This window comes from Anolis carolinensis, unplaced genomic scaffold, assembly GCF_035594765.1.
Source record: "Anolis carolinensis isolate JA03-04 unplaced genomic scaffold, rAnoCar3.1.pri scaffold_7, whole genome shotgun sequence".
NCBI lineage: Eukaryota > Metazoa > Chordata > Lepidosauria > Squamata > Dactyloidae > Anolis > Anolis carolinensis.
The window spans coordinates 20,948,511-20,976,193 of NW_026943818.1; the positions used below are offsets into that span (position 1 = coordinate 20,948,511).

General features: G+C 43.1%; 2 protein-coding genes across 4 annotated transcripts in view; one reads left to right on the forward strand and one right to left on the reverse strand.

The window, feature by feature from the left end:
• The window catches only part of nsrp1 (nuclear speckle splicing regulatory protein 1), a 36,807-nt gene extending 32,626 nt beyond the window's left edge, over positions 1-4,181 (forward strand). For both annotated transcript variants that reach the window (XM_062958897.1, XM_062958898.1), the window contains exons 4-7: positions 973-1,104; positions 1,781-1,988; positions 2,138-2,246; positions 2,793-4,181. In XM_062958897.1, the coding sequence (XP_062814967.1) occupies positions 973-1,104; positions 1,781-1,988; positions 2,138-2,246; positions 2,793-3,669 (1,326 nt within the window). In that variant the 3' untranslated portion in view covers positions 3,670-4,181. The remainder of the gene's footprint in view (positions 1-972; positions 1,105-1,780; positions 1,989-2,137; positions 2,247-2,792) is intronic.
• A 1,893-nt stretch (positions 4,182-6,074) lies between these two features.
• slc6a4 (solute carrier family 6 member 4) lies at positions 6,075-27,029 on the reverse strand. 2 transcript variants are annotated; one of them, XM_008120341.3, is made up of 14 exons: positions 26,609-27,029; positions 20,433-21,045; positions 19,243-19,377; positions 18,852-19,071; positions 18,187-18,325; positions 16,716-16,850; positions 15,049-15,152; positions 14,698-14,825; positions 13,101-13,213; positions 12,861-12,992; positions 11,820-11,919; positions 10,661-10,761; positions 9,721-9,888; positions 6,075-8,388 (listed from the first exon to the last, which is right to left on the reverse strand). In XM_008120341.3, exons 2-14 carry the CDS (start codon positions 20,914-20,916, stop codon positions 8,314-8,316), a joined length of 2,034 nt encoding a protein of 677 aa, XP_008118548.1. In that variant the 5' UTR covers positions 20,917-21,045; positions 26,609-27,029; the 3' UTR covers positions 6,075-8,313. The 2 variants fall into 2 exon arrangements, with proteins under 2 accessions (XP_008118548.1, XP_003227218.2); XM_003227170.4 differs by lacking the exon at positions 26,609-27,029 and adding an exon at positions 22,328-24,021.
• Positions 27,030-27,683: the final 654 nt, after the last annotated feature.

Below are 27,683 nucleotides of genomic sequence, written 5' to 3' on the forward strand. Positions count from 1 at the left end.
TATCAGTGTAATGTTTATAGATGATCTGGCTTAAGTCTCAGTCCATTTTTATTATTACCATCGTAAAATCATTTAGATTGATTGGTGCTGCATTTATAAGCCAGTTCTGTCTTCCATAGTAAAACTAGCATCACCTGAATTAGAGTTCAAACTTTTGAGTTTCCATAATTTTATTTACTTAATAGATTGTTCCACTTTTGGAGAAGTCTATTTTGCTTGGGCTTCTTTTAGCTGTCCCGGCGTTGTTAAATAAAAACACCCTAGATGTGTAGCAGGTTGCCATAGATCTGGTCATCATTTACAAAATGCCATAAAACGTAGAGACTAATTTAGCATCTACACTATAAAGTCTTGCAAGAGAGAAGCAGGCTCCTTCTCTGACATCAGACACAGGAATATTCGCTGAATGAATTGTTACACAGCTTTTGTTTTGGAACGGTAGTGTAAGACTGTGAGAAAGCACTATGTCAAGTGTCCTGGCCCAGTATTTGCCATTGCCCTGTACTTGATTAAACTGGGATTGAAGGAAAACAGATGTGGAGGGAAGAAAAGGGCTGTCAAAGGAAAGTTTGCCTTTGGGTTATTAACGGAGATGGCCTGGAGATTGTGAGAGATAATACTGCTTTTATAGCTGCCATCCATTGGATGCACACATTCTTTGGTTCTTGTGGAAATAGAGCTGATCCACATCCAGTCCTTTTCCCAATATATTTTGGATAAAGTGTAAGAATTAACTTGAACTATACGTGCTATTGAAGAAAGAGATGTGGCAGCTAGGAGGCGAAGGCTTCGCTCCCTTGTATAGAGATCTGTAAGACTGCACTAGCTCCCTAAATGTTCTTCTTAATAAAATACTCTTGTTTGTAGCTTCTGTCTTTCTTGAGAACATTATAGCGAGGACAAGCTTCCTGGAAGTTTCCAATAAAAATGTCACTTTTTTTTTCTTTCCTTCTCTCGCACTTTCCTTTACAGACCAAGCTTGAGATCCAGAGGGCATTGGCTGAGGACTCCACGGTGTATGAATACGACAACATTTATGACGACATACAACAGAAGAAGGCAGAAAGCCAGGCCAGCGTCCTGGCAGGGAAAGGGGAAAAAAAGGTCCATACCTGGAAATGAATATGTGGTCTGTCTTTGCCTCTCTCTGCACTTAGGACAGTTGGGCCATGAAAACCTGCAGCTGTGGGAGGAGGGATGTGGGGCCACCGAGGGGAAAGGGAAGGCCTTATCCAGAGTGAATCTAAGGTCAGCTGTCACTGCTCAAAACACATCATGGAAAATTCAGGTGGGAGAGATCTGCTGCTGCTGTTTGTCACTCAAATAACAGCTCTATTCTAACAAATGGTATAATCTTTGTTGAGTTTACCCTCAGTGATAAGGAACTGGAGTGAAGTATGTTACTTGACTCAGAGATGGGACTTGAGCCCTGATCTCATAGATCCATGTGTCACAATGGCTTCTTTTAAATGAAAAACGATGTGACTATACTCTTCCCATACATGTAGAGCTTTCTTTCTCTTGAGAAATATAAAACATACTTGCAGACCTTCTACAAGATATAACCACCTTTCTGGAGAACAGTGGGTAATCTCACTGACCCTACACAGATTCTATAGTGATCCTATGTGATAGGTTGGCCTTAAGGTCAGTATAAGTCTTAAATGACTTTTAGGTACACAGCAACAACTGTCAAACTGTCCCCACAACATTAATTGTATATCCTGTCACAAGTCACCTTGCTCCTTTCCCTTGTCTTCACTCCTGTTTATCTCTGCAGCCCAAGTACATCCAGAATATACTCAAAGCTGCAGAGCTGAGGAAGAAGGAGCAGGAAAGGAGGATGGAAAAGAAAATCCAGAAGGAACGCGAAATGGAAGGGGATGCCTTTGACGACAAGGAAGCCTTTGTCACCTCAGCCTATAAGAAGAAACTGCAAGAAAGGGCCGAAGAGGAAGAAAGAGAGAAGGAGGAGGCAGCTATTGAAGGTGAAGAAATTAAGCTTATATATATTGTGATCCTTTGCCCCAATAATTTTCTAAAAATAGTGGCTAAGGAGATTGGGCTGTTGTTATTTGAACCACGAATGCCCTTCCTGTTTCTTTCTAGATGTTATCATTGTTTTTCTTTCTTCCAGCAAGCCTGGATGTAACCAAGCAGAAGGACCTCAGTGGTTTTTACAGACACCTACTGAATCAGACAGTGGGGGAAGAGGAAATGCCCAAATGCAGTCTTCGCGAAGCCAGGTAAACATGAAATGGTGGGGAAGGGAGGACACACCTTGGTCTGGGATCACATTTCTAGGTTTTCCTGGTTTATAAAGGGCCAGATAGAACCAATGTGTGGCCTATGTTACTAACCATTTAGCTGAGACCAGGAAAAAAACAAGCAATAGATATCACTATATTCTAGTGGAATGGAGGTCGTAAGATTAACCAAATAGTGATTCTCACTGGTTGAATGCAGAAGGACTTAAATGCCAATCCTACCATTTGTGCAGAGTGTTTTCCATGAAGAGCTTCAAGACAGTTTAGCCAAAGATTATGAGACAGTTTGAAAAAAAGCTTATAGCAACAATGAGGGTGAAAAATAAAATTAAAACAGCATAGCGCTCTGAGTGGTACCAAGCCATCTACACCCTGTCTTCTCAGACATTGTTAATTGGACAGACCTATACCCCTATTTTTCTGCTTTGGAAGGAGAGCTTTGGAAAGCAAGCTAGGATTCAAGGCTATTCTCAACTTGCAGTTATTTGTTTTGTTTCTTTCAAAATGAACACCATCATCATCCAGGTTAAAGGAAGACAAATCCAGTGAGAATCCCATGGACTCCAGGAATACAAGCGAAAGCAGAAATGGGGGAACAGGACCAGCGAAGGGAGAAGACAACCCAGATGCAGACAGTGACTTGGAAATCGATACCAGTGAGGATGAGAAAGTAGACCGGGAGGAAGAGAGAAAGGAGAGCAGAAAAGGCCATGGCAGGGATAGATCCAAGCACCGCAAAAGCAGAAAGGACTCGAGATCCTCCAGTGAGGAGAGAAGCCGTCCCTCAAAGGCACCAGCGAGTCACCGAGAAAAGGAGGATGAAGCCAGAAAGGAAAAAAGAGGCAGTGAGAAGAAGCAAAGAGACCACGGAAAAGAGACACTGTTGAGGCCAGCTGATCACCAGAGGAGGCAAGACGAAAGGGAGGACAGGCAGAGGAGTAAGGACAGGAAGGAGAGGGATGACTATGACCGAGAGATGAAGAAAGAGAGGGATAGGGAAGACAAGTACTCTGAGTGGGAGCAGCAAGTGAAAGACAGGGAAACCAGCAGAAAGGAACATAGTGAGAAGAGAGATGGAGGCAAAAGGGCAAAGGAAGGCAAGGAGGAGAAGCAGCAGCAGGAGGGGAATAGCAGGAGCCCAGGACCTTCAGCTAGAGAGGACCATCTGGACCACAGTGCAGGGGGAGGGAAAGAGAGCCCTCCACACTCAGAAAGATCACCCAAAGTGAAACGCAAGGCTTCTGGGGAGGGAGAGGAGCAATCTGAGAAGCCTCTGGAGCAGCAGAGTAAGTTTGCCAAGCGTAGCAACCAAGAGACGGTCATGTCAGCCAGGGATCGCTACCTGGCTCGCCAGATGGCACGGATGGGCGCAAAAGCTTACATAGAGAAAGAGGAGGATTAGGGTTCTTTCTGGAGAGAGAATATCTTGAGAAGCGGCACACGTTCCTTAGTGAAAGTTCAAAGGCCTGAGGGAGTTGCACCTTGGAGTGAAAAGGGCCATTTACTTCCAGAGAGAAAGATCTGATCTTGGAACACAGGGTAGGTAAGTCAACTTGCACCTGTTTTTTTGCCCTTCTCTCCGACACCAGGCCTGTTTACACTATGTTTCAGAGTATAAGAGAAGGCAGCAAGTCTCCTTTTTGCTCCACAGCCTATGCATAAAATCCTTTGTGGAGCTTTCTTCATGATCCTATGGCCCAAATACGAAAGGGAAAAAAATGAAGACTTAATGTGATGAGGAAATCAGACCAAGACAAGTGGTAGAATTGTTTCTGCTTTTATATATATATATAAAAAAAGACCACAGTTTAGTTCCACAGCAACATTTGAAAGCTGGAAGGTTTTGTTTGGGTTTTGTTGTTTGTTCTGTACAGAAACATTGAAATAAAAAGGAAAGTGGTGAATTTTCAGTCACACTTGGCTCTGTTTCCCCCTCCCTGCTAAATCTTAGCTCAGCTGCGTTATTTCTGCCCATCGCATATAGTAAGCAAAGTCAACGTGGACACAGAAAGAGCATCAACAGTATCAGTCATCTGCTTCCGCCCACGCAGCCTGTTGTGCAAAGGAACTCTGGATCAGGCCCTGTGCGTTAGAGATGCCAAGGGATTATTAAGCTGCCATAAAAGACACTCCTACCTCTCCACTTGGCAAGTGAGGAATCTGGCAAAGGGAATGTTTTCATAATACGGCTTTCAACAAAAGCCTTGGAAGGGCTGCTTCTTCCCACTTCACCTTCCCCACAGCCTTCTTTCCCTATTGGATGCATCAGCACCAAAATCACTTCAGAAATGTAGGGTTTTTGAAAAGAAACACTCATTGCTACCTCAATTGCAGTGTTTTAAATTAAGACCTTGGTGTGTATGAAAAATACTTCATTGAGTGCCACAGGCCTGCCATCACAAGTTGTTGGCTTTCCAAGTGTCTCTCTGCAGTGATAAGTATTTGTTAGAGTTTGATTATGTGCATTAAGTTCAATTTCTTTAGAAGCCAGAGCATCTCCTGTTTTGATCCTGCATCCCAGGGAGCCCAGGAAGGAGGTTTGTGTCTTCTTGTAGCCATAGAGACCAGGGCGGCATCTTTGCCAGCTCCAGAAATAGACATGCACTTTCCTACGGTAGTGCTTCCCAAACTCTCTTTCCCTAGCAGAGTTTTGATGGAGTGGTCTTCACAGATTTTAGAGAGGGTTATGTCACTGATGATGTAAGAGGGTGGGTTTCCTGTTTAGCTTTGTTTGGGGAAAATGCCATTCATGTATTTCTAACATCTTAAATACTACTGAGCTTTGGTCCTTGGTCTTTGGCCTTTTTTCTTGAAAACAAGGCAGACCATCTTACAAAGGACCTTGCTAAAGGCAGGAGTCTTTGCAACTGAATTCTCCAGGGCTCGGTTTAGAAGGAGGCTAGAGTTGAGTTGTCTGCTCAGCAATGGCTTTTTAAAAAATCCTAAAAAGTATTCAATATGACAGGAAGCATCACAGTTACAATGATAACCAAATACCGCCAAAAAAGTAAATGCAGTTAAAAATTAAGATTTCTCTCTATTGCAGCAATCAGATTGAGGGATGAAATCCAATTATTTGCTCCAGCTACAGGAGACGTATTGAATCAACATGAGTGTAGTAAGTCAGAATTTATGTGAGCTTCATTGATTTCATTAAGTGAGTTTATGCTGGTTGGGATTGAGAGTTGGATTTATCCTAGAGTTAATTCAGTGTTTCTGTGAATTTGTTTATATTTGTTCTAACTTTTCCAAGCTGCCTTGAGTCTTGAACTGGGAAACAGGCATAATTATATGTATATGCATATAGAGGTGTGTGTGTAAAATACTCAAAACGATAAAATAGATGAGCCTGCAGATCAGTCTTTGAATGAAGCAACTACCACTTGCAGTGGCTCTTATGGCACTAAAACTGTTGGTGATGGCCTTCTAAGCCACATGTGAACCTTGTATCCTAAGGAAACAGGCTGGTTTGCTCTGGATCACAGGAAGTGACAGAGGGATGAGAAGGGATGTGGCAAATTCAAGAGTAGACAGGCATTTCCCAACATTCCTCTTTTTTCAAGCAGTGGTGTTGCAGTGAGTAGGGAGAGAGTTATCCCCCCTGAGTTCAGTTGCTGATAAATGTCAGAAAATGCTGCTGTTTTCAGCGCTTAAGGTTTTTAATAACTCTGCTGTGCAACCCTAGAGCAAAACTGTTTTTAAAAAATAGATCAGAAAAAGATCAAGATCAATCAATTGCATTTAGCACAGACGTTATCTTCTGGGGCATCTGTTAACCTTATTAAATAATTTGCACCAGACAGGTGGGAAGGGGGGGATACAGCTGTTCTTTTATTATGATATTAAATTTAATTACAACAATAGCTTACGTCGCAAGGCACATACTGATCACTTACAACCCAGCTTGGGACATTCCATAATGAAAGCAGCAACATAAATTAGTAGCGGCGCATTATGTACACATTAGGGAGGAATACTTTTGGTTCTATAAAATAAAACTCCAGTTTTAATTTCTCTATACAAAAACACAAATGAACAAAAGGTAACCATGGTCCCAGTTCAGGCAGGAAGGGGAGTGGTTTCCCTGATAAAGTCTAAACTAAGCCTTTGCAAAGGGCCCCCATGAGCTTTGATGGGACCTGTCCAGCAAAAACTCTTTGGAGGGTTATGTTCCCATGGGAGAATTGGATTAAATACTGTTTTCTTTGGCACACTTATGGTTCTATGGATGGGAGTGTTCAGAACACTCAAAGGGCCTCTTAAATTCTAATGTGAGCTTCATATGTGCTAAGCAGGTTCAGTGTGGCCCAGTTGGGTAGAGAGTTACACAACTTGTTTCACAGCATGCATGCGTTTCGACATGTAGGCACATACATGGTGCCCTAATGGCTCCCACAAGCGTGCCCTTTCAAAATGTACAGCTTATTAAAAGCTAGGCATAGCTTTGGCTCTATTACCCTTGTTGCAGAAATACTCTATCTCTGAGCTATTGCTCATGGACTATCAATAAAGGAACTATTACAGTGAACCCACACCCTGATAATAACAGTGTGGCACTGAGAAGGAAGTACTTGATCCTCCAGTTACCACTTTCCCAACATTGCCTTTGCATTCAAAATGGCACCAGGGATGGGAAACGCCCACTGCTTTCTTCAGTGCAGTGTCAAGAGATGTTATGACTACTCTTACACTTTTGCTAGCCACCTGCCGGCATTAGGACAACACAACAGTCTTTGCTGGTCCTTCATGGGGTCCATCTAGAACAGAGCATAAGTAGAGTATGGGTGCTGTTTGAAAAGCATACACAACAACCCATTGTATGCCTGCCTGAAAGCACGGCATTTAGTTAATTATATTCTAGAACATGATTAACTCAACAGTGTGGAAGATGCTCCATGAATGCATCAGGTTGCTGGAAGAAACCTTATGGAGATGTGTGACACCTGGTTATGAAAACATAAGGGAAATTCCTACATATCATGCATAGGAAAGAATGCTCCACTTTATGTTTGCATTTGGAGTGAAGGTGAGGTGAGCAGCTATATTATGGGACAGTGCAGGTTTCTTAGCTCCTGAATATTCTAGTAACATGGCGTGAGGAAGAAGGTGGTTGAGAAGGACTTTGGACCCTTATCTGTCACATGTTTTGAGGATTATTACTAGATAGTTTCATCATTTAAACTAGATCTATTTGGCTGGACTTAATAATGGTGGACTGACTGACAAACCATATTCAACTATGATTTGTCAAAGAAAAGATGTCTATCTTCTCTTGTCCTTCCACACCTGTTTTCCTGGAACAAGTGCCAAGACCCTTGTGGGGTATCCAGACACTCAGTTTCCTTCCTCCAGCTATCACAAGTGAACACAGCACTGTATGAACTGTGGGATCAAGTACATCCAACCCTTAACACACTGATCTTTGGGTAGCTTTGCTTTGGCAAGATTTAGGGTGGCCATTCAAGCAGCGAAATTTCCTGTGAGTTGGGTGAGATGCAGCTAGTGCAAGACTGGTTCAGTTGGCTCCCCTATTTCTTCAGCTTAGTTTAATATGTCGAGATCTTTAGAAGCAAAATACAACAGGGTGCTATTACAGAGGATCACACGGAAGGAGAATTAAAACAGGTAAGTTGGCACAGATAGATGGATCTAAATACAATGTCTAACTTGCAACGGTTGCCCGAACAAGGCCTGAATAACCATGTTATGTGTGGATTCAGGCTGCCTGAGGCCTGCAGTGTGGAGCTCCGAGTACTCAATTACCCTTGCATGTATTTTAGTCTTCATGCTTCTGAAAACAAAACCAGTGCAGTAATATGAATTCAAAAGAGTCTGTAGTGCCAAGGAGCGTGGGCCCCTCTTTCTGGGAAATCCTTGGGAGGCCTAAAACTTTTGTTACCACACTTGTGCCTCCATCACAACGAACACTCTTCTGGGTGGAAACTCACTTCTTTGGGAAAGAGCCTAAAAAGCAACAGGAGCCAAGGAGCTGACACCTCACTCTTCCTCCACCTCTTCCCACATCCAGCAAGATGGAAACGGCTACTTAGACGGCATTCATACGGATGTCGCCAAAGGGAATCTCAGTGCCTGTTTCTGGCGTGATGCTTTTTAGAATACGCTAGGGAGAAGAAAAAAGAGCATGTGTTAAATGGTAGGCCATCTATTTCACCAAGGAGAATTGCTAATTTATTGAAAGTATACCCGTCTGGATCCAAGGCAGCTTACGGTTATTTGAAACAAGGTGAACATTTTATTGAATGAAATTAAATCTGGAATCTTGTTGGGGGCTCTAAGCGAACTTAACACCTGAAGAAATTAGAACTGGACAGTTCCATAAGATCCAGTAAAGGGTTGCTGTTACATTCCTATGGAGGGGAGCTATCAAAGTACCTGATGCTCATTGGGACAGATACATATTGGATCTGTTGTGCTTTGAGGCACCACTAGAGAGTGCCAAGGGTGCACTCTTCCTGTTCTGCATCTTCACAAATCGCTAACAGGTTTCTTCAGTTCATATGCTACATTGCTAAATGTATGGGAAGTTATGTAACGTATACTGTGATAAAGCATTCCAGCTACATTCTGCTGTAGGATCTCAGCATAGAATGCCTTATGTGTTTGTGGCAAGAAATTAAGAATCTGAAAATTCCCAGAGAAAACAATGCTGAACTGGGCATTAGTGGTTGATTTTTTTACTCCAAGGTAGAGCACTACTTCTATTCAGAGATATATTGATGTTTTCAGATCATTACATTTCTTTTGGAGGAGTCTCTATTCTGTTTCACTGTGAAAGAAAGTAGGAATATGGACCTGATTCTTACAGTTATGCTTGTGATTACATTGTAATGAAAAGAACAGCCAGGTAACATTTTCCCACTCTAAGAAGACATTTTTTCTAACTTCCCTACTTTACTTGTATATTTTCTCCCAAGTAGCACACCACCCATGGTTATAGCATTTTACCACACACAAATTCATCTTTCAACTGAAAATCGACGATTACAGAAGAGGAGGAAGAGGTGAATCATGGGATGGATCAGAGAACAAACCCCAAGGACTTGAAATTATTTTTAACTCTTGATCCTGAGAAGGCTATTCCTCAAGCAGCAGTCTTCAGAATAAAACTGCTGAGTAAGATTAGGATAGAAGATGACATTCAAGTGAAACTTTAAAGAGGAATGCTAATTGCTCTATTAAAATCTACTGATTCTGGGCAATTAGTTAAGGGATTAGGAAGACAGTGCATGAGCTATGAAGATTAAGACAGAAACTGACCTTAACCTTAATGGATCTTAAGCAATTAGCCAAATACATTAGATCATTGCTGAATACTTGGAAACAATCCTGCCAGAAGGAGGATGAACCCTTTTTTTCTCATAGAAAGCTTTATGGGTATAATTCTGCCATCGTAAGTGGGTGAAGAGCCTCAGACCAAGAATGCTCGATCTACCTCTTTGAGTGTCCCTGGAGTAGTTGCCAGCCGATAAACCATATAGGCAGGAATGCAGATAAAAGACGACGTCCCGATGCAGTAACCCAGCACCATGGTCCAGTAGGGATAAGTGTAATCGAAAAGGCGGAGTTCTGGAACGCTGGACATGAAGCTGCAAATGATAAACTGGAAAAGACCAAATGAGTTAATTCATGGGACTGGGACTTTGGTGAAGAGGAGGAGGAGGAGGAAGATTAATTAAAAACAAGACATCAAAATGTTCTTGTTTACCTCTCCAGTCTCACATTCGGTTGGGTTGCAGACCCAGTTCCAAAAACTGGCAGACTGTACCAACATCCATTTAACCAAGTGTATCCTTAGCAACCCCACAAAATGCTGGCCTTGACCTCCTGTTTGGCTCCGCTCTAAACTCCTACCTAGTAACCGCGATACCTGGGCATATTTGCTTTCCATTTCATTTCATTGCTTCAGGCTCATAAAGATGGGCTGTTTACGTATAAGAATGACTGATGCTGTTTCACATTATTTCTGCCTTCCCCCACAACTCCTCGTAATAAAATGGAAATTTGGTAAACACGCATTCATCATCTTAGCAAGAGAACCATCAGGTGGGGCTTAATTTCCAAGCCCTTTGTTGCTCACTGCTGAGTGTTAACTATACTATAAAAAGCACACAGAGCTAATTTAGGAACTGGGAGCTGCGGCTTTTGTTTAGTTAGGCTAGAAATGAGCTTTGACATATCAGCTGCAGGGAGAGGGCTTCAACTTCAGCCATTCTTTTAAATTTTATATCAAAGAAATCTCCACCTGGTTTCACAAAAATCGGTGTCTTCTGAAACTAGCATTCAGTAACTTTTCTCCCTCCTAGTTTTCTCTTCTTCCCACGAACCCTTCATTCTATGACAGCTGTAGGCTGCGACTAGAAAGAGAGACTCACCAAGAGAAAGATTGGGCTGATGGCTACCCAACAGATCCTCCAGTACCATCCAGGGCTGAATCCAAGCATCTCCTTTACATCCCTGGAAAACTGAGCCACACCTGGAAAGACAACATGTTGATAGGACCGCATTCATCACTTCTTGTTGAGTATATTTTTTCTATGATTTTTAGTTGCTGATGTTCTCAAACAGACAAAGTAATAAGCCAAGGGATAGTTTTTGGTTGCCCCAGCACTGGATTATGGAGGAGCACTTTTGTTCTACAGAGCATGCACCGCTCTTCTTCCTAACCTGTGGTTTTATTGAAAATTTGATGACTATATGAGCCTTATTCAACCTGGCACTCCCCAGATGTATTGCACTGCAACTTTTATCATCTTCAGAGCCATAGTGAGGAAGAACTGCTGAGAAAACACAATCCAAAATGAGCGGTTTTCCAGCGAATTCTCTCTGGCTTCCAGAGAAGGCATCAAGTTGGTTCAATGTAACTCAACAATGCATATGTGCAGCATCATAAAGAAACAAAAACTTGATTCCAGAAATGTAACAGTGAGAACGGTGGGAAGTGAAAGAGCCAAAAAGAATGTGGGTGAGATGTAGGGATTTATAGCAAGTCCTATGAGCCCATGCAGTCATGCCAGCCACATGACCTTGGAGATGTCTATGGACAACGCCGGCTCTTCGACCTAGAAATGGAGATGAGCACCAAACCCCAGAGTCGGTCACAACTGGACTTAACGTCAGGGGAAACGTTTAACTTTACCTTTACCTATGAGACCATTGGTTGGCTTACAGTCAGCATTAAGAAGTGTCTGAATTAATTGCTCTGTTGTATCTTATTATCTATAGCAGCACAAACCAAGCCTGCTACCTCCTCGGTAAGACCACCTTTCAAATACTTAAACATGGCTCCCTTGTCGCCTCTTTTTCCCAATGCTCTGAATTTCAGCATCTCAAGAACTCATTAGTTGGGTGAAATGGTAGGTGTTGGGAGTTGTTTGGCCATTAACTGCCTGAAATGTGAATCTCTACTGAGTCCAGTTTTGCTGTTACCTGCATTCACGTCACCTTCCACTTATAGCAACACTATGAATGACAGACCTCCAAGCTCAATTCTGAAATTACCCAACGGGATGCCGGCCACAGGATTAAACTCACCATAAAACCAAGACACTGCAATGGATTCCAGAAATACCACGGCTATCAGCGCCGGGCCTGTGGCATATTCCTCAAACAGCTTCACCACATATGCACCACCCTGTACGGGTGAAAAAGAAAACGATATCATGGAAAATGATAGAAGGAGAAACCAGTAGGATGTGGCTCATTTAGGATACAAGAGAGTGAAAGGAAGCCAGAAATACCCTGTAAAATCAACAGTTGTCCTCAGTGGCGCTAATGACCCATTTCTTTAACTTCCCTTCGTCTGCCTCACACAATGAAGCGAGGGGAATGCGATAACCTCAGAGGACCAGTGCCTTTCCATTCCCTTCCTTGGTGGGAAAGTCTTGGAGTTGTGTACCCATGACGGAGAGGAAAGGCATAAGCTCGTTTTTCAGACTGGTTCAAAGGGAAGGGAGTGGGCCTTCAGCTAGAACTGAGGCGCCTCATTGACTGGAAACTTGCCATAGTGAGGAAGAACTGCTGAACACAATCCAAAAGGAGCTGTTTTCCAGCAAATTCTCTCTGGCTTCCATGCAAGGTCTCCCTATCAAATAGTCCTTCTCTTGTTTTTGTCTGATGTCCAATCTATTCTTTTGGTATCAAAGGAACAACAAATGACATACAAGTGATGTAAATTTTCTCTGCCTTGAGAAAAAAGTCAAAAATTGATCTAACCCTTCACCCTGCCTACACAAACCAACAGCAAATTTCTGAGATATCATAAATAAGTCTTTTCTCCCTTTAACTTGGAGATACCAGGATTTGAACCTGGAACACTGTAGGCAATGGCATAGCAGATACTCTGCCAATGAAGAACAGTCTGAAGAAAGAGTAATTCACTTTCAAAGTCACTGCCTTGATGTAAATCGTACTGGACATTGACTGAGCGAGTCCAAAACATTTTGCTGCCTGATACTAAGAATAAATATGGCAGAACATGGAAAAGATTCTGGAAGCCAGATCCCATATTATGGGTCCCAGACTCTTCCACCGAGGCTTTGGACTTTCTTGGTCCTGCAAAGCTGAGTTACTCACAAAGGTCAGCGTGGAGAGGGCACCCATGAAGCAGATCACAATGAAACCCAGCGCAAAGATTTCTCGGCGTTTGCTCCAAACGTGGGGGAATTCGTCCAGGACAGCAGTGATCACCCCTTCCAGCCCGGCAAACTGAAAAAAGCATAGAGCAGTGTTTCCTTTCTTCCAGGTCAATGTGGAGTGAACTCTATTTCATCTCTACCTCCATTTCCTCCACCAGTATGACTTTGGATTACTCACCGTACTGTCCAGGCCCAAAGTGATCAGCATCAGGAAGAAGATGATGGCAAAGAAGGTTGAGGCAGGCATGTTTGCGATGGCCTCTGCATAAGTGATGAAGAGGAGGCTGGGCCCTGCAAAGGTAGAGATGGTGAAGACAAGACACATGGTTATAGGGAAAATAAGACCCATTCTATCCCTCCCATTGCTTCTGCAACTTATTCACTTTTAGAAACAATTTACAAGCAGTTCCCCATATTTGCAGATTTGGTTATTCATGAATGTGATCAAAATGTTCTCTTTAGGAATCTTTAGGTTCTCCAGCATGAATCTATATCCAGATTCTGGTGGAGCAGTAAAACAGGCAGACTGATATAACCATAATGATTATATGGTCAATTTCCAGTGGAACAGTAAAAGAGATGATTGATATAACTTTATTTTATTATCTAAAATACAGTTTCAGGAAGACCTCATTGTTTCTCGTCAAAGCATTACAGGCAGTCCTCAAGTTACGAACAAGATAGGTTTTATGAGTTTGTTCCTAATTTGAATTCGTTTGTAAATCAGAACAGGTGCATTTTTAAGTCTAACTTCAGCCAAATATATATCTTTTAAAGTTTTGTTTAGCATAGGGATGAGTTAATATCATTGTGGTATTTGTTTTGCTATCTGTGCCCTTTTCAGAAGGTTTCACCTCACTATCCGTCCCTGTGATAATTGGATTTAGAAAAATTTGACTTTTTTGTGGAAACAAGGATTGGTGATAAAGCTTCAATGGAAGCACTTTTTCCCCATGATAATAACTCTTTCAAGAATGCATTTCCTTTCCTAGGGATAGATCTCTCTCACTTCTTATTGTCTTACCCCCATTCTTAACTGTGAGTCATTTGTAAGTCAGATGTTTGTAACTGCCTTCCTTAGCTACCACCACTGCCTTGGCTACCACCACTGGGCGAGTTTTTTCATCTGCATCTCCGATGGCAGTGGGTCAGATTGCTTTGCTTCTTTTGAAGATTTGAATGGTCTGATGTGAGATGGGGCAAATCTTCAAGTAACCTGGTCCAAGTCTAATCAGAACCAGAATTGTCCTCAGAAATGAACCAGGAGCTGGCACAGGTTTTCTCCTCATAGCACTCCAACCTTTTTATTTAGTTTTGAGACTATTTTCAGCATTCATACCGCACCCTTGAACATATTCGCAGGGTAGAGTTTGCCTCATCAAAACACAATAAACAACTGAAGTACAATAAATTGCAAACACTCCGATTGACGCATTTTGGACCGGCAGAAGGTTTTCCAATGACTATTGAAAGGGACCCCGCTCAAGAACATGTTACCTTTATGTAACTAAATTTGGACCAGCTACAATAGCTTTGCCAATATAAGCATTTTCCAGAGCCAAAACTGAATGGTAGCAATCCAGCTGGGCATCTTGTGTGGAGCTATATCAGTATATCGGGTTTTTAATTTTATTGTTATCTCGGTAGAGCTCTGTGTTGGGTTGGAAAAATCACGCAGAACTTAATCCTGACAAACCTTCAGTCCTCCATCCATCACAGTCCCAGCCCACACCAGAATATCGCAGGAAATGCTGAAGTAAAACCATGGAGTTTACCAGTGTCTTTGGCAACTTCTGAGACCTCTTCATTCCTCATCTCTGCCATGTAGCCAAGAACAGTGAAGATGACAAAACCGGAGATGAAACTTGTCATACAGTTCACAGCACTGGTAACCAGAGCATCTCTAGGATGGAAATAAACATGAAAATCAAGATGGACTCCAAACGTGTTCCCTGACCACAACACCCTAATGCTCTCCCTACTGCCTTTGGGAAAAGAGAAAGCGCTGAGCAGATGGGGCCAAAAGAGCTTTAAAACAACATTTTCTGTTCAGTCTTTTCATTATTTTCTATCTGTGGACTTGTGGGGAAGCCCTTTAGATTTTGTGGCCTCTCAACGGTGCTTACTGGTAGCAGTTGTTGTGAAACTTGTTGTAGCTCGCAAAGGCAAGGAGCACCCCAAAGCCAGGACCAAGGGAGAAGAAGATCTGAGCAGCAGCGTCCACCCATACCTAGAACAGCACAGTAACAAGAGACAGTTTTTGCAAGGATGTAAAAGAGACACAAGTTATTGCTGCAGAAAGTTATGCTACAGTTTTGGGTAAGGACGGCTAACTAGTTCTCTTGCCAGCTTCCTCCTACAGCAAGTGCTAAAGGCTTGGAAAATGAAGACTGGCAAAGGGTTGGACTACATGACCCTCGGGATCTTTCCAACTATGATTCTGCTTGTCACTGGAAGAGAGGCGGTTATTAGGTACAGGCATATGATTCATTGTGAAGATGATGTGGACACGTTCTTACTCTTTCTTGGTTCGATGTGTATTGGAAAATTGCTAGAAATTGCATTCCTGGGATGTGGAATTTAACTATGGGCTTTTCCTGTTGCAAAAAGACTTCCACTTCAAGGTTGGAAAGATAAATATTCACCACTCCCCTGTTCAATATTCAAAAGATTTCACCGCTTTGGTTAGGCATGAATGAATATTTTATGGATGTCATTTTCAAGGAAGTGTATATTCTTGAGGCAATTCAAAGGTTGCTACCTTTCCACATACGGGAAATCCTCTTAATGCTCTGTTCACAGTTTTCTGCACATTTGGAACATAAAAAAGGATCGTTCCCAATCAGCTTCTTAGTGCTCATTATCATGTCTTCTAATGAGGTGTCCAAAGTATAGCCATTTTAGCTTCTTGGGAGATTTCAGGCTGGATTTGTTCTCAGACCCATTTATTTGTCTGGATACCAGCCTTTTTATTTTTAGCCTAATAATCCGCAGTGTGGAATTTGCCTCTTTTTTTTGCCGCACAGTCTGGTCAAGAGCTGGAAAGCTCTCTCCCACTCACCAGAAAAAGGCAGTTTTTGTCACTTTGTCCCCTACCATTTCTTTTTTCTCCCTCTCTCGACTCAGTCAGGACCAGCCTGGTGTGTCTTTCCTCTTACTGCAGCCAGCACATGGCGAGACAACTAGGCAGAGATTGCGATCTGCTCTCTCCTCTCTTCAGATAATATGCAATACAATACGGGCACCCTTTATTACTTTTAGGGAGGCAAAACAGGGCCTGGGTAGAAAGGCAGCTTTATCAGTGAACGCTGTGTCTTCATTTCCTCTCCATTGAACTCTTTCCTATCAGCCGCAAGGCTGCCATCTCACTGATATTAGAACCCATAATCTCGGTATTAGCTGCATTTATTACTTAAAAGTGCTGAGATCTCCTCCTCCCCCCACCCCCACCCCGAGACTTTCATAAGTATTGTTTCGGTGGAAGGGGGTTGAGTATGGCTATGTTTCCTGTGGTTAAGGCTCAATTGAACTGGATTTCACCACCCACCGTATTTTTATAGATGAATAATTTGGAAACACTCTTGAAAGATTTTGAAGGGTGCAAATGGCGATTGGGACAGAGTGGCAGCAAATTCAAGAATGGCAGATATGTGGTTATTCAGAATAGTGGACCCCCCCCCCCCATACACTACCCATAGTTCACAACATTTATGGATCTTTCAGTGAGTTCCCTCACCCATGGCACTTGAAGAAAGGCCAACCCACAAGTCCCACCTTCTGCTTTTTTGCTTACCTCTGTTGAAAGAAGTTTCTGCCAGTCCGGCTTCAAGTAGTAGAGCACTCCTCTCCAAGCTCCGGGCAAAGTGGCACCCCGTATTAAAAGGATGAAGAGGATGATGTAAGGGAAGGTGGCTGTCACCCACACTACCTGTCCGGAGGAGAAATTAAGACAACAATGAAAAAGGAATCACCAGTAGCACGGACAAAACAGCACCCTATGAGTCCTTGATAACAGTCATCAACATCAAATAATATGTCCCGCTTCTTAGATGCCTGCTGAGAACTCTTGACTTTCAGAGAGCCAATCAGTCAATTATTGGTTGGTCTTTATTTCTTGGCTCTTTATGGGCTTGCTTCACCCACATAAGGACATTGCCCTTTGGACTGAAGCATCACAGGATGACTCACATGTGTGAAACCATGTGTGTCACAGACTCTTTATCCATTCAGCAAAAGAAGAGGCATTGCTTAGGAGTACTCTGCACCAGTTAACCAAGCAAGGAAGGAATTGATAGTAATTCTTGTCAGAACCCAGTCCTAGTCTAGAGCTTGGAAAACAACTTTGAGGGTCTAAAACTCCCTTTGTCAGCGTCACCTTTGTTTGCCAGTGGCTTCTACTCCAGGAGGGCGGCACCCTTGAGTTTTATTACAGACTTCAGGGTGCTGAGCATACTTTGGGGACAGGTTTCAGGACCTTGGACAACTAATATCAGAAGTGAAGAACAACCTAAAGAATTGGATATGTTTTAACTAGGACAAGAAAAAACTCAGAGGTGACGTGAAAGCTGTCTTTAAATATCTAAAAGGATGCCATATTGAAGATGGAACATGTCTGTTTTCTGCTGCTTCAGGGACCAGAATGTAAATCAGTACAAGAAAAGACATCTAAACATTAGGATTGACCTTTAACAGTGGAACAGACCCTGGGACAAGTGGGCATTTACCTTATGTCCCACCCTGAGACAGTCTGTCATTCTCAGATGTGCTGAATCATGTCCTTTTGACATTGATAAATTTCTTGTGAAGAAGGAGGAAATCCTCTACCAATGCAACCTAAAAGAACGGACATTTACAGGACAAGGGAAGGCATTGACACCCCACCAGCAAGGATTCTGTGCCCCACACCTTCAGTCTCCAAATTTAAAATTTCATTTGAGCCTTTGTAAATTGTATTTTGGCACCCAAAGAAAAGTAGCAACCATTGTTGCTAAATATTTTTTTAAGCCAAGATCGAGAAAGGCTGGAATTTCAGGTGATTTTGGAGCAGAAGCGAATGATAGGCAGAAAATGCTTGCATCATTAAAGCATCACCTTCTTAAAAATAGTACAGATTAATATGGTACCATAAGAACTTCAAAGCTTTTGCTGCGGCAGACCTGCATGGCCAATCTCCACTTCTTTCTAATTTCTAAAGAACATAATGGTTTCTGAAATGAGCACTATGCTTAAAACTCCCTTCTTTTGCTGCTGGCCCTTATCTTCACCTTTCCAGACGTTTTGACCCCTTTCCAGATGCTGAAATAGACGATGGTGAAGATGAAGAGCAAGCAGAGGGTGAGCTGCCAGCTGATGCCGCCTAGGTCGTCCAGCCCCTTAGCTCGATGCACCTGGAGAACATGCCGACTAAAAGATAAAAGCAAACAAACATTTCAAGGAGATTCTGGAAAAGAGGGCTCACATTCGCAGCAAGTTGAGTGTTTGCCCAGGATACAGGGAGACCAGGTTCAAATCCATGATTTTGAGCATTTTAAACAGGTAATATATATATTATACAATTTAACAAGTTCAAAAGAGTGGTCAAAGGAGATAAAACAGCTTAAAACAAATTAAAATCTACATGCCAGGTTTTTTAAAATGATTAAGGTCCCAAAAGCTTTCAAGAACAACACTTTTTTCAGTTGACACCTGAACAACAGCAGTGTTGCCACCAATTGGGTTTCCGAGTGGAAGATATTCCTTAACCTGGGGTTCCATAACCAAGAAGGCTGCATATACTGTCATTACAACCAGAAGAGATAAACAGCCAAAGGTCCTTTAATTATATATAGGGACCTCAATGATGCCTTCCCTTCTCTTTTCGTTCTCAGTCCAGCCCTCATCCTGCTCCCTCTTTTCTGGCACAGCCGTCTCTCCACTTACATGCACTTACGTATAAAATTCTTCTGCTGGAGAGATGGAGCTGTCCGTCCAGGCGATGCTCCGGTTGGAGAAATAGTTGGTGCAGTTCTTGGTGTTCCAAGCGTTTGTGCAGCTGGTCCAAGGCAGCTCATCCGTGAAGGAGGAGATGAGGTAGTACAAGGCCCAGGCAATGATAGTGTTATAGTATGAAGCAATGTAGAAGGCAATGATGCAGATGGCATAGCCAATCCCTGCGGGAGGAAAAGCAAAGAACCTTAGAGATGGAATGGGCCCCAAGAGCCATCTAGTCCATTCCCATTCTGCCATGCAGAGATACATAACTGAGTTACAAGCAAAGAACACCAAAGCCGCAACCCCGGCGACAAAACCTTGTGAACCATTCGGTCCCTCTTAAGAAATACCTTTGAAAATGGGGCAGATTTTCCTCCATATCGAAATGCAGCCATTCCGGTGATACTGTCCCAGCGCCAGCTCCATGTAGAAGAGTGGGATGCCTCCAAAAATGGCCATGATCGTGTACGGCAGGAGGAACGCCCCTGAGCCAAAAAGATCAACATTAATTATGGTTCCAAAGTAATAAACAGGAATGGAAAAATCAAGAGGAAAACAAGGAGAAAGTCCAAGGACCCATCGGTTGATTTCAAGTGCTTTCATACTGCCACGTGCCTCTGAGAAAATTAGCTAGAACAGGAATCACTGTCTCATCCAGAAACAATGTAAACCAAAATGATCTGACAATATTTTAAAAGGTAAGGGTTTTCCCTTGACGTTAAGCCTTGTCATGTCCGACTCTGGGGGTTGGTGCTCATCTCCATTTCTAAGCCGAAGAGCCAGCGTTGTCTGTAGACACCTCCAAGGTCATGTGGCCGGTATGACTGCATGGACCGCCGTTACCTTCCTGCCGGAGCAGTACCTATTAATCTACTCATATTTGCATGTTTTCAAACTGCTAGGTTGGCAGAAGCTGAGGCCAACAATGGGACCTCACCCCACTCCCTGGATTTGAACTGCCAACTTTTCGGTCAGCAAGCTCAGCAGCTCATTGGTTTAACCCGTTGTGCCATGGGGGCTTCACTAACAATCTTACTAGATGAAGTTTTTTGCAACCTTAATGAACGAGGGCCTTTGTGATGTTTGGTGCTGATGTGAGGTTCTGTCCAAATACATCTGGAAAGCCACACTTAGCCAACCCTGGCTTTTAAGAGCAAAGGTAACTGTAAACCTCCAGATGTATCCACATTGCATGACTGTATCTCCCAACCATTAGCTATACTGACTTAGAGGCTACTGAGTATCTTGAGTCATTAGGACTTGAAATCCAACATCATCTGGAATCCTTAAGAGTAAGAAGCAATAATAACAGTCCTGGGGCATCTTTGAAACTGAGAATCTGACATTTTGAGCCTAAGTTTTCATGGAGTCATCCAACAAAGTGGCCTGGAATTCATGAAAACCCGTGCTATGTAATTTTTCAGTTAGTCTGAGGATTCGTTTGAATTTTTTAAGGATGAAATGATCTGGCATAGCCTATGAACTTGGGGAGCTAGAAGAGAGGTCTGCTCCTTTCCCCAATCCTTGTGCTGACTCTCACCTCCTCCATTTTGGTAACAGATGTAAGGGAAGCGCCAGACATTGCCCAGGTCCACGGCATATCCGATCACCGAGAGGAGAAAGTCCATTTTCTTGCTCCAGGTTTCCCGCTCACCCAACTCCAGCTGCTGCTGGCCATCCACCACGCACAAGATGGAGGTGGTGGTGGTAGTGTTAGTGTTGGTGGTCAGGGTGGTCATGGCCACCGGGGTGACCGAAGGCGTCCCCTCATTGCCCCCGGCCACATTGAAAGAGCTTGGGCTCTGAGCCCCTGAAAATCCATTGGAGATGGGGCTGGCTGCCCCTTTGTCTGCCTGGCCAAAGGGCACTCTGTCTGTCTCTTCCGCCAGCGGCAATGCTGGCTTGGCATCCTTGCGTAGGAGTCCATTGCCTGCGCAGTCCCCCTCTTCAACGCAATTCGAGGGCTCCTTTGGAGATGTGAGAGGCTGTGTCTCATGGCTTGTTTTCTCCATCCCAGTGGCCATTAAATGGTGGTGGCAATGAAGATAGCCACAGTAGTGCTCCTGTCCATCGGCAAGCAGTCACCGGCTACAAAATCTTTGTCGGGATTCCTAGCCTCAGCAGCTTCAATTTCAGGTAAGATGATGCTTTACCTGCCAGATAAGGAAGAAAAATACAAATTTTACAGGTTATATAGCAGCAGATATGTACTTTACAGAGAGTATGTCCAGACATACTCTGTTATTATTATATCCATACTTCAGTCTCCTGGGAGTAAATTGCTTGGAATTCTGCATAGGCTTATGATTCCATAATCATAAGCCCATGCAGAATTCCAAGCATTTTACTCCCAGGAGACTGAAGTATGGCTATAATAATAACAGAAAGACATTATGCCTTTGAAAAAAATTGGAGCTGGTGAAATCAAGTGGTTTGAGGATGGGTCAAGGAGACTAAGGTTTGAATTCATGTTGAGGGACTTGGAAAAATTGCTCTTCTTTTGGTCAGGAATTCCAAGAAGGATTCTGGGAGTTGTAGTCCAAAAACACAGACTGCAGGTGTGCTGCTGTTAATCCAGGTTTCAAGCTGGACCAGAGTCTAAACTGGATCTACTTACCTTAACTGGATCTGACTCGCGTCCAGCATTTTGTTTGACACAAGGCTATGTCAACAGAAAACACTCGTAAAAATGAAGTGAGAGATTCAGAAACTCTCACAAGAATATTCCTATCTTCCACTCTAGCTTGCAACACCTGCAGTTTCATAGTTTATTATTTTCAGATTATTTTGATTATTAAATGGTGGCATTACTAGACCAGTCTTTTCTTCCACCATTTACAAATTTAGCCACATAGCCATTCCGAATTGCCAGACTTCCCAATCATTTGAATCCCTGCTCAGCTCTGGAAACCCACTGGGTGACTATGGGCAAATTAAACTCTGTCAGCCTCAAGAGGAAGGCAATAGGACACTTCCTCTGGATAAATCTTGGCTAGAAAACACCATGACTAGTTTACTTTATGGTCACTGAAAATGGGAAAAGCAAAGACATTCATTTTTTAATATTTTAATTCTAATAATGTCGTGTTAAATTATTTCTAGAACGGCTTTCGGTATCTGTGTGTGTCGCAGAGGCTAAATCAACATTTCCCAATTCAGTGCCTTTTAGACTTGTTGAACTACAACTCCCATCCACTCCTGCCATTTGAACAGCCTGGATAAGTGCCGTAGCCTAACTCCCTGGAAGAGGCCAGATGGGGAAAAGACAGGTGACAATGCTTAGACTTAAGACACTGAGTGACCTCTCACATACTGTCCTACCTCGTAGGATTGCCATTAAGGACTGTCACATAGCCCAAAAGATCTCTTATCACACTAGAAAGCTGAAATGTTAATTAACAATAACCTTCTGTGTTTCTAAAAAGTTGTACATACTTGCCAAACCCTGAAATTCCTATTGCGACACAAGGCGTCTTCTCCATGGAGCTACCTGTCAGCCACACTCCCAAGGCAGAGAAAGGGGAAAGAACAGCTTTCGCACTCCACACATGTTGCAATTGTCAAACCTCCGTTAATCATCAACCCGGCCAGAAATGAATGCCGGAGGGACAGGGGAGGACCGCTTTCGGTTTCACCTGGAGAAAACGAACACAGCTAGGCACCTGGGGTTAGAAACGGGGCTTGGTCAGAACTTGGGTGTGTGTTTTTTAGGGGAGCATTCAGTACCAGGTGGACACCTGGAGCAAAACAGTCCACTTGGACTTTACACCCCGGAATAATCCAGTGCAAGAGAATCGGATTCAGCGATCGCAACTTAATCAAGCCACACCGGCTGCGGCTCTTGAATCCCAGGGGAAAGAAATGGGGAACCTGTGTATTCTGCAACAATCATTAAATCCCCCAAAGGAAATCATAAGGTTAAAACATCCCCAGCTGTACACACACGCATGTGTTTAACTTGCTTACTCGTCTCATTTTGTATGTTTACAGCCTTGTTTGCTTTAATTATGGTTGGATTTTAAAATCAAATTGATTTTTTTTAGGTTGGGCTAGATAGAAATGTTGTAATTCCACCAAGGAATCGTATGCGTTTAGCTCATGTGCATTGCTCCTGATGGTTTGAAATAGTTCCCCACCCACAGATCCTGTGATAAAGAGCAGAAAACAAATATTGAAATTAAATTTCAAAAGTACCTTTGGCTTTGCATTTTGAATTCTGTGGCTACTACAGAGATCTCCATCAGAGATTTTTTTTTTTTGGATTATTGCTCAGAGTCGAGAGATTCTGGGAGCTATAGTTGCTTTCCAAACTTCTGGTGATGAAGGAGGAACAGGGATGGAACAGTCCGCCACAAAACAGAGCCTCCATATGAAGGGGTAGTATACTTTTGCCAGATGAAAACTGGACACTCGCTTTGATGCCCTGATAACCACTGTTTGGACACTTTGAGTCTCATTTAAGTAAGGAAAGTGGGATATGAGGAGGAGGAGGAAGGAGGATGATGAGGAGGAGGAGGTGGTGGTGGCGGTGGTGGTGGTGATGATTTCTGTAACTGGTTTACAACATTTCCATCCTCTTGGTGTGATTTGTTCATGCCTCCTATTTTTCCCAATCCGCAGCAAATGTTGGCCAAAGTTGATGGGTTCTGTCCTGTATCCAGAGGCCTTAGCCATCTAGTTCAGAGGCCAACCTATTTTCAAGTGTGTCCTTTCAACACCTTCGGGGTCCATCTTTTCCTCCCCAGAAGCCAAACAGCCGGGGTCATTTTTCACGTTCTTCTCAGCTTAGACAAGCATCAGTGTGAGCCAACCATGGGGAGCCATACAAACTGTCCTTTTGACCCCCAACGAGGCTTCCTGTCCATCTCTATGTATCTTTATTGGTTGTTATTTACTGTCGTCTGCATTCTTGGCCGCTACTTAGGACAAGCTGCATTCTTGGAAATCCCAGACAATTTGGGGGCAGAGGAATTTTCAAACTGCTTCCCATATTCCAGCTGTGCCCAGTGGAATGGAGACTGGCTATCAATGGGGGATTTGGGGTCCCTTCCTTGCAAACAAACCTGCTGATATTCTGAGTGTTTTCAGACTGCAGGAAGAAGCCCCACGGAATAAATCGGAATACTTTTTCCTGAGAAAACTCCAAAAGAAGCTCTAAAAATGGCAACACTTTTTAAAAAATATATGTTGCCGAGTTTTCCTGCAAAGATCATTGTGGTTTAATAGTCTTAGTTTTGGATTATGATCCTGGGAGACGCAGGTTCGAATGCTTTTTTTATCATGTCAGAAGCGACTTGAGGACATATTGCAAGTCGCTTCTAGTATGAGAGAATTGGCCGTCTACAGAGACGTGTTACCATCCTGCTGGGAGGCTTCTCTCATGTCCCTGCAAGCTAGAGCTGACAGACAGGAGTTCACCCTGTCATGCGGATTCGAACCAACAACCTTCAGGTCAGCAACCCAATCTTCAGATCAGCAGTCCAGCTGGCGCAAGGGTTTAACCCATTGTGGCTCCAGTGGTTCAAATGCTGTCTCATCCCTAGAATGTTTCAATTTCCTTATCTGAAAGGAAAGTTTGCTGAAATATATTGAATTGCAGTTTTTGTGTGTGGCATAGAAACTCATTTCCGTGTTATTTCTGCCTCTATAAATACCCAATTTTATGTTGAATGAGGAATGACCAAGAACCCACCAACTTCATTAATTGACTTGTACTTTGTATTTTAATGTACACATACACAGGTGTTGATATGAGCTATCTGGAGTGTTGAACTTTTGACTGGAGCAAAAATCAACCAGATTTCTACAAATCCCTGGATTTAATCCTAGCTTTAAATTGGGCCATGAATGAACTTCTCATATCCATCAGCTCCTGTTGAGATTAAACTTTCAAAAAGTTACTGATGAGTGGATAAAGGAGAGCTCCCGTCTGTCAGCTCTAGCTTGCAAGGACATAAGAGTTGGAAAAGACCTCACAGTCCAATTCCCTGACAAGACGCAGGGAGAAACATGAGAGAAGCCGCCCAGTATAATAGTAACACATCCGGGTGTCCCCTGAGTAACGTCTCTGTAGACAGCCAATTCTCTCACACCAGAAGCAATTTGCAGTATGTTCTCAAGTCGCTTCTGACACGATAAAAAAAGATCATATGGTCCCTTGTATTTCTAACGCATTGGGAATCAGCATCCACAGAAGATTTAACATTAGAAAATGACTTCTTGCATTTTCAAAACTCTAAAGATACACCTGGGCTGTCTTTAAAGGCAATGTGGTGTCATGGTTTGACGAATGGACTAGGAGACCTGGGTTTGAATCCCTTCTCGGACATGGAAGCTCACTAGGGAAAGAAGAAAGTGGCAAAACTTTGTCAAGAGAACCCTATTCTTAGAGCCAGCCTGGTGCAATGGCTTGAGTGTTGAACCAGGACTTTGCGAGACTGGGGTTCGAATCCCTACTTGTCCATAAAAAGCAACTAGGAGACCTTTAGCAAGTCAGTTTCAGAGGAAAGCAAAGACAAACCCAGTCTGGACACATCTGGCCAAGAAAACCCCAGAAGAGTGTCATCATAAATCAGACTCGACTTGCAGGATAGAAGACAAGTAAAGTTCAAAGCAACTAGATGGTATATATCTTTCTTCATCACCTTCCGTCTAGAAAGCGGACCATGGCAGCAAACTATAAAGTCATTCTGTTGCCACCATGCCCTCTCATCTCTTGCAATCAAAAACATTAAAGCTCCCTGAGACTGGTAGGATTTTCTTGCTTTTATCTAAAACTTACTGACAGCAGTCAACAAATAACAAACAACAGTTCAGAAGCATCTCTTTCTAATTACACATCTCCATACTGGTGTCTTTCACCATTCATTTTCTATGCCTTTTCTTAAGTTATCGGACATTATGGTCTAGTAATTCTCTGTTTCACAACTTTCCAAACATACAAGCAGGTTGCAAGTAAGTTTTATTCCTTTCTCATCCCCTCAAATTTCTGCAAACCATAATATCTGAATAGAAGTTCCTTTCCATTTGCTTTATGGAAAGAAAAATACAATTGGTCTCACCTTCTCAGGTGAGGTAGCACCTCTGAAAATGCAAGATAAATAGACAACGGGTTGCATAGAATAGCATTCCTCCATTTAACCACCATCCAAAAGGAAAAAAGAAAGTCCTGTTAAAATAGATATAAGAACCTTTTTTCTCTGTTCGTCTCTCCCCACTCTTTAAGTACACTGTTTTTCAGTCCTTTAAACAATGTGCTTTCAGCTCACCGGGCAGCTAAGCAAAAGTCGCCACCGCTTCTCCGCGAATGTTGTTGAAACACGCATCGTCCCTGTCTCTCATCACCAAGGAAGATAATTGAGTCGGCAAACATGTATAGGCAGAGAAACTCAGCAAAAGGAGCCCAAAAGGAAGGTACACTTTCCGAACCATTCAAGGAAAAGCTTTAAAATCATTGAATCAAATTCTTATCTTTGAAGTTTTGGGGGATTTTTCCATCTTGCCCAGGATGGATGGGAAGGAAGGATATACTTTGTTTAATTGAAGAGTTATGTATATATACATGCATATATATGGAAAGAGATTTGGACATTACTGTTGCCGTCTTGGATTTTGTAATAGGAAAGGGGAAAAAGTATCAGCGCTTTTGGCGGAAAGTACAAACTCTCCTCATCACATAAGAAAAAGAGGGAAAGAAATGAAATGTAAAGCCAGTACCTGAGCTTGGGATCCTTTCCGATCCAGCAGCATCAGCGCCTGTGTGTCTCTCCGACCTGGACCCTACCGTGGCTTCAGAAGGCAAGGCTTTTTGTGAGCCGCTTCTCACATGGTCCGATTTCCCAGATAATCTACTGCCAAAGAGCTCTTTAAGAAGTTTTTACGTCACGTTCTTTCTCCTTTTGTCACTCCACCCCTCCTCGGTCTTCCTTCTTTTTTTTAATAAAGTCAGATAAACTTTCTGCAGTGCCAGGACTGGTGCATGCAGCAGGGAGGCGCTTTGCTCCCTCCTCTTTTTGAAAGAGAAGTCCGGACCCCAGGAATAACGGAGCAGGAGGAGGAGGAAGAAGAGGAGGAGGAAGGCTTTGTCAAACAGGGATGAGGCTAGCAAGGGTATGATTTAGCAGCCACCCCGAGGGGCCTCTGAGATCAGGCTGGCTGAGATTGCAGCTATAAATGGAAGGAGGGATGCGGGAAACTGGGCTGGAGGAGAAAGACAAAGACCTGGGAGGGGACAGGTGTCCTGAGATGGCACCAGGTAGAACTCACAAGGGCAAACAGCCCCTTAGCAAAAAAGAAAGGGGAATTGTGACCTCTCCTCCTCTTTTACCCCTCTTCATTTGTCACTTTCTTTAAAGAGAAGGAGTTAGGCTTTGATATCAAATTCCCTGCAAATAACTGACTCAGACGCTTTCTGTTACCACAAGGTTTCCTCCCGTCACATCTGAAAGGAGGAAAAAGTTGTGCCTCTTTCCTGAATGGATTAGTAGTGCAGTTTTTTTTTTTCCGTGTCAGGAGCAACCGGAGTTGCTTCTAGAATGAGAGAATTGGCCGTCTGCAAGTATGTTGCCCAGGGGACGCCCAGATGTTTTGATGTTTTACCATCCTTGTGGGAGGCTTCTCTCATGTCCCCGCATGGAGCTGGAGCTGATAGAGGGAGCTCATCCGTGCCCTCTCCGGGTTGGATTTGAACCTGGAAGCCTTCAGGTCAGCAACCCAACCTTCAAGTCACAAGGCTTTTATCCCCTAGGCCATCGGAGGCTCCAGTAGTGCAGTACAAACTAAGGTATTCAAT

Excerpts from the sequence above, each read along its gene's own strand:
- slc6a4 (XM_008120341.3), bottom strand. The coding sequence starts at position 20,916 with ATGGCCACTGGGATGGAGAAAACAAGCCATGAGACACAGCCTCTCACA. Across the intron at positions 15,153-16,715 it reads AGAAACTTCTTTCAACAGAG|GTATGGGTGGACGCTGCTGC; the intron begins GTAAGCAAAAAA and ends GTGCTGTTCTAG. Across the intron at positions 11,920-12,860 it reads CCCTCTCCACGCTGACCTTT|GGTGGTGCATATGTGGTGAA; the intron begins GTGAGTAACTCA and ends TCACCCGTACAG.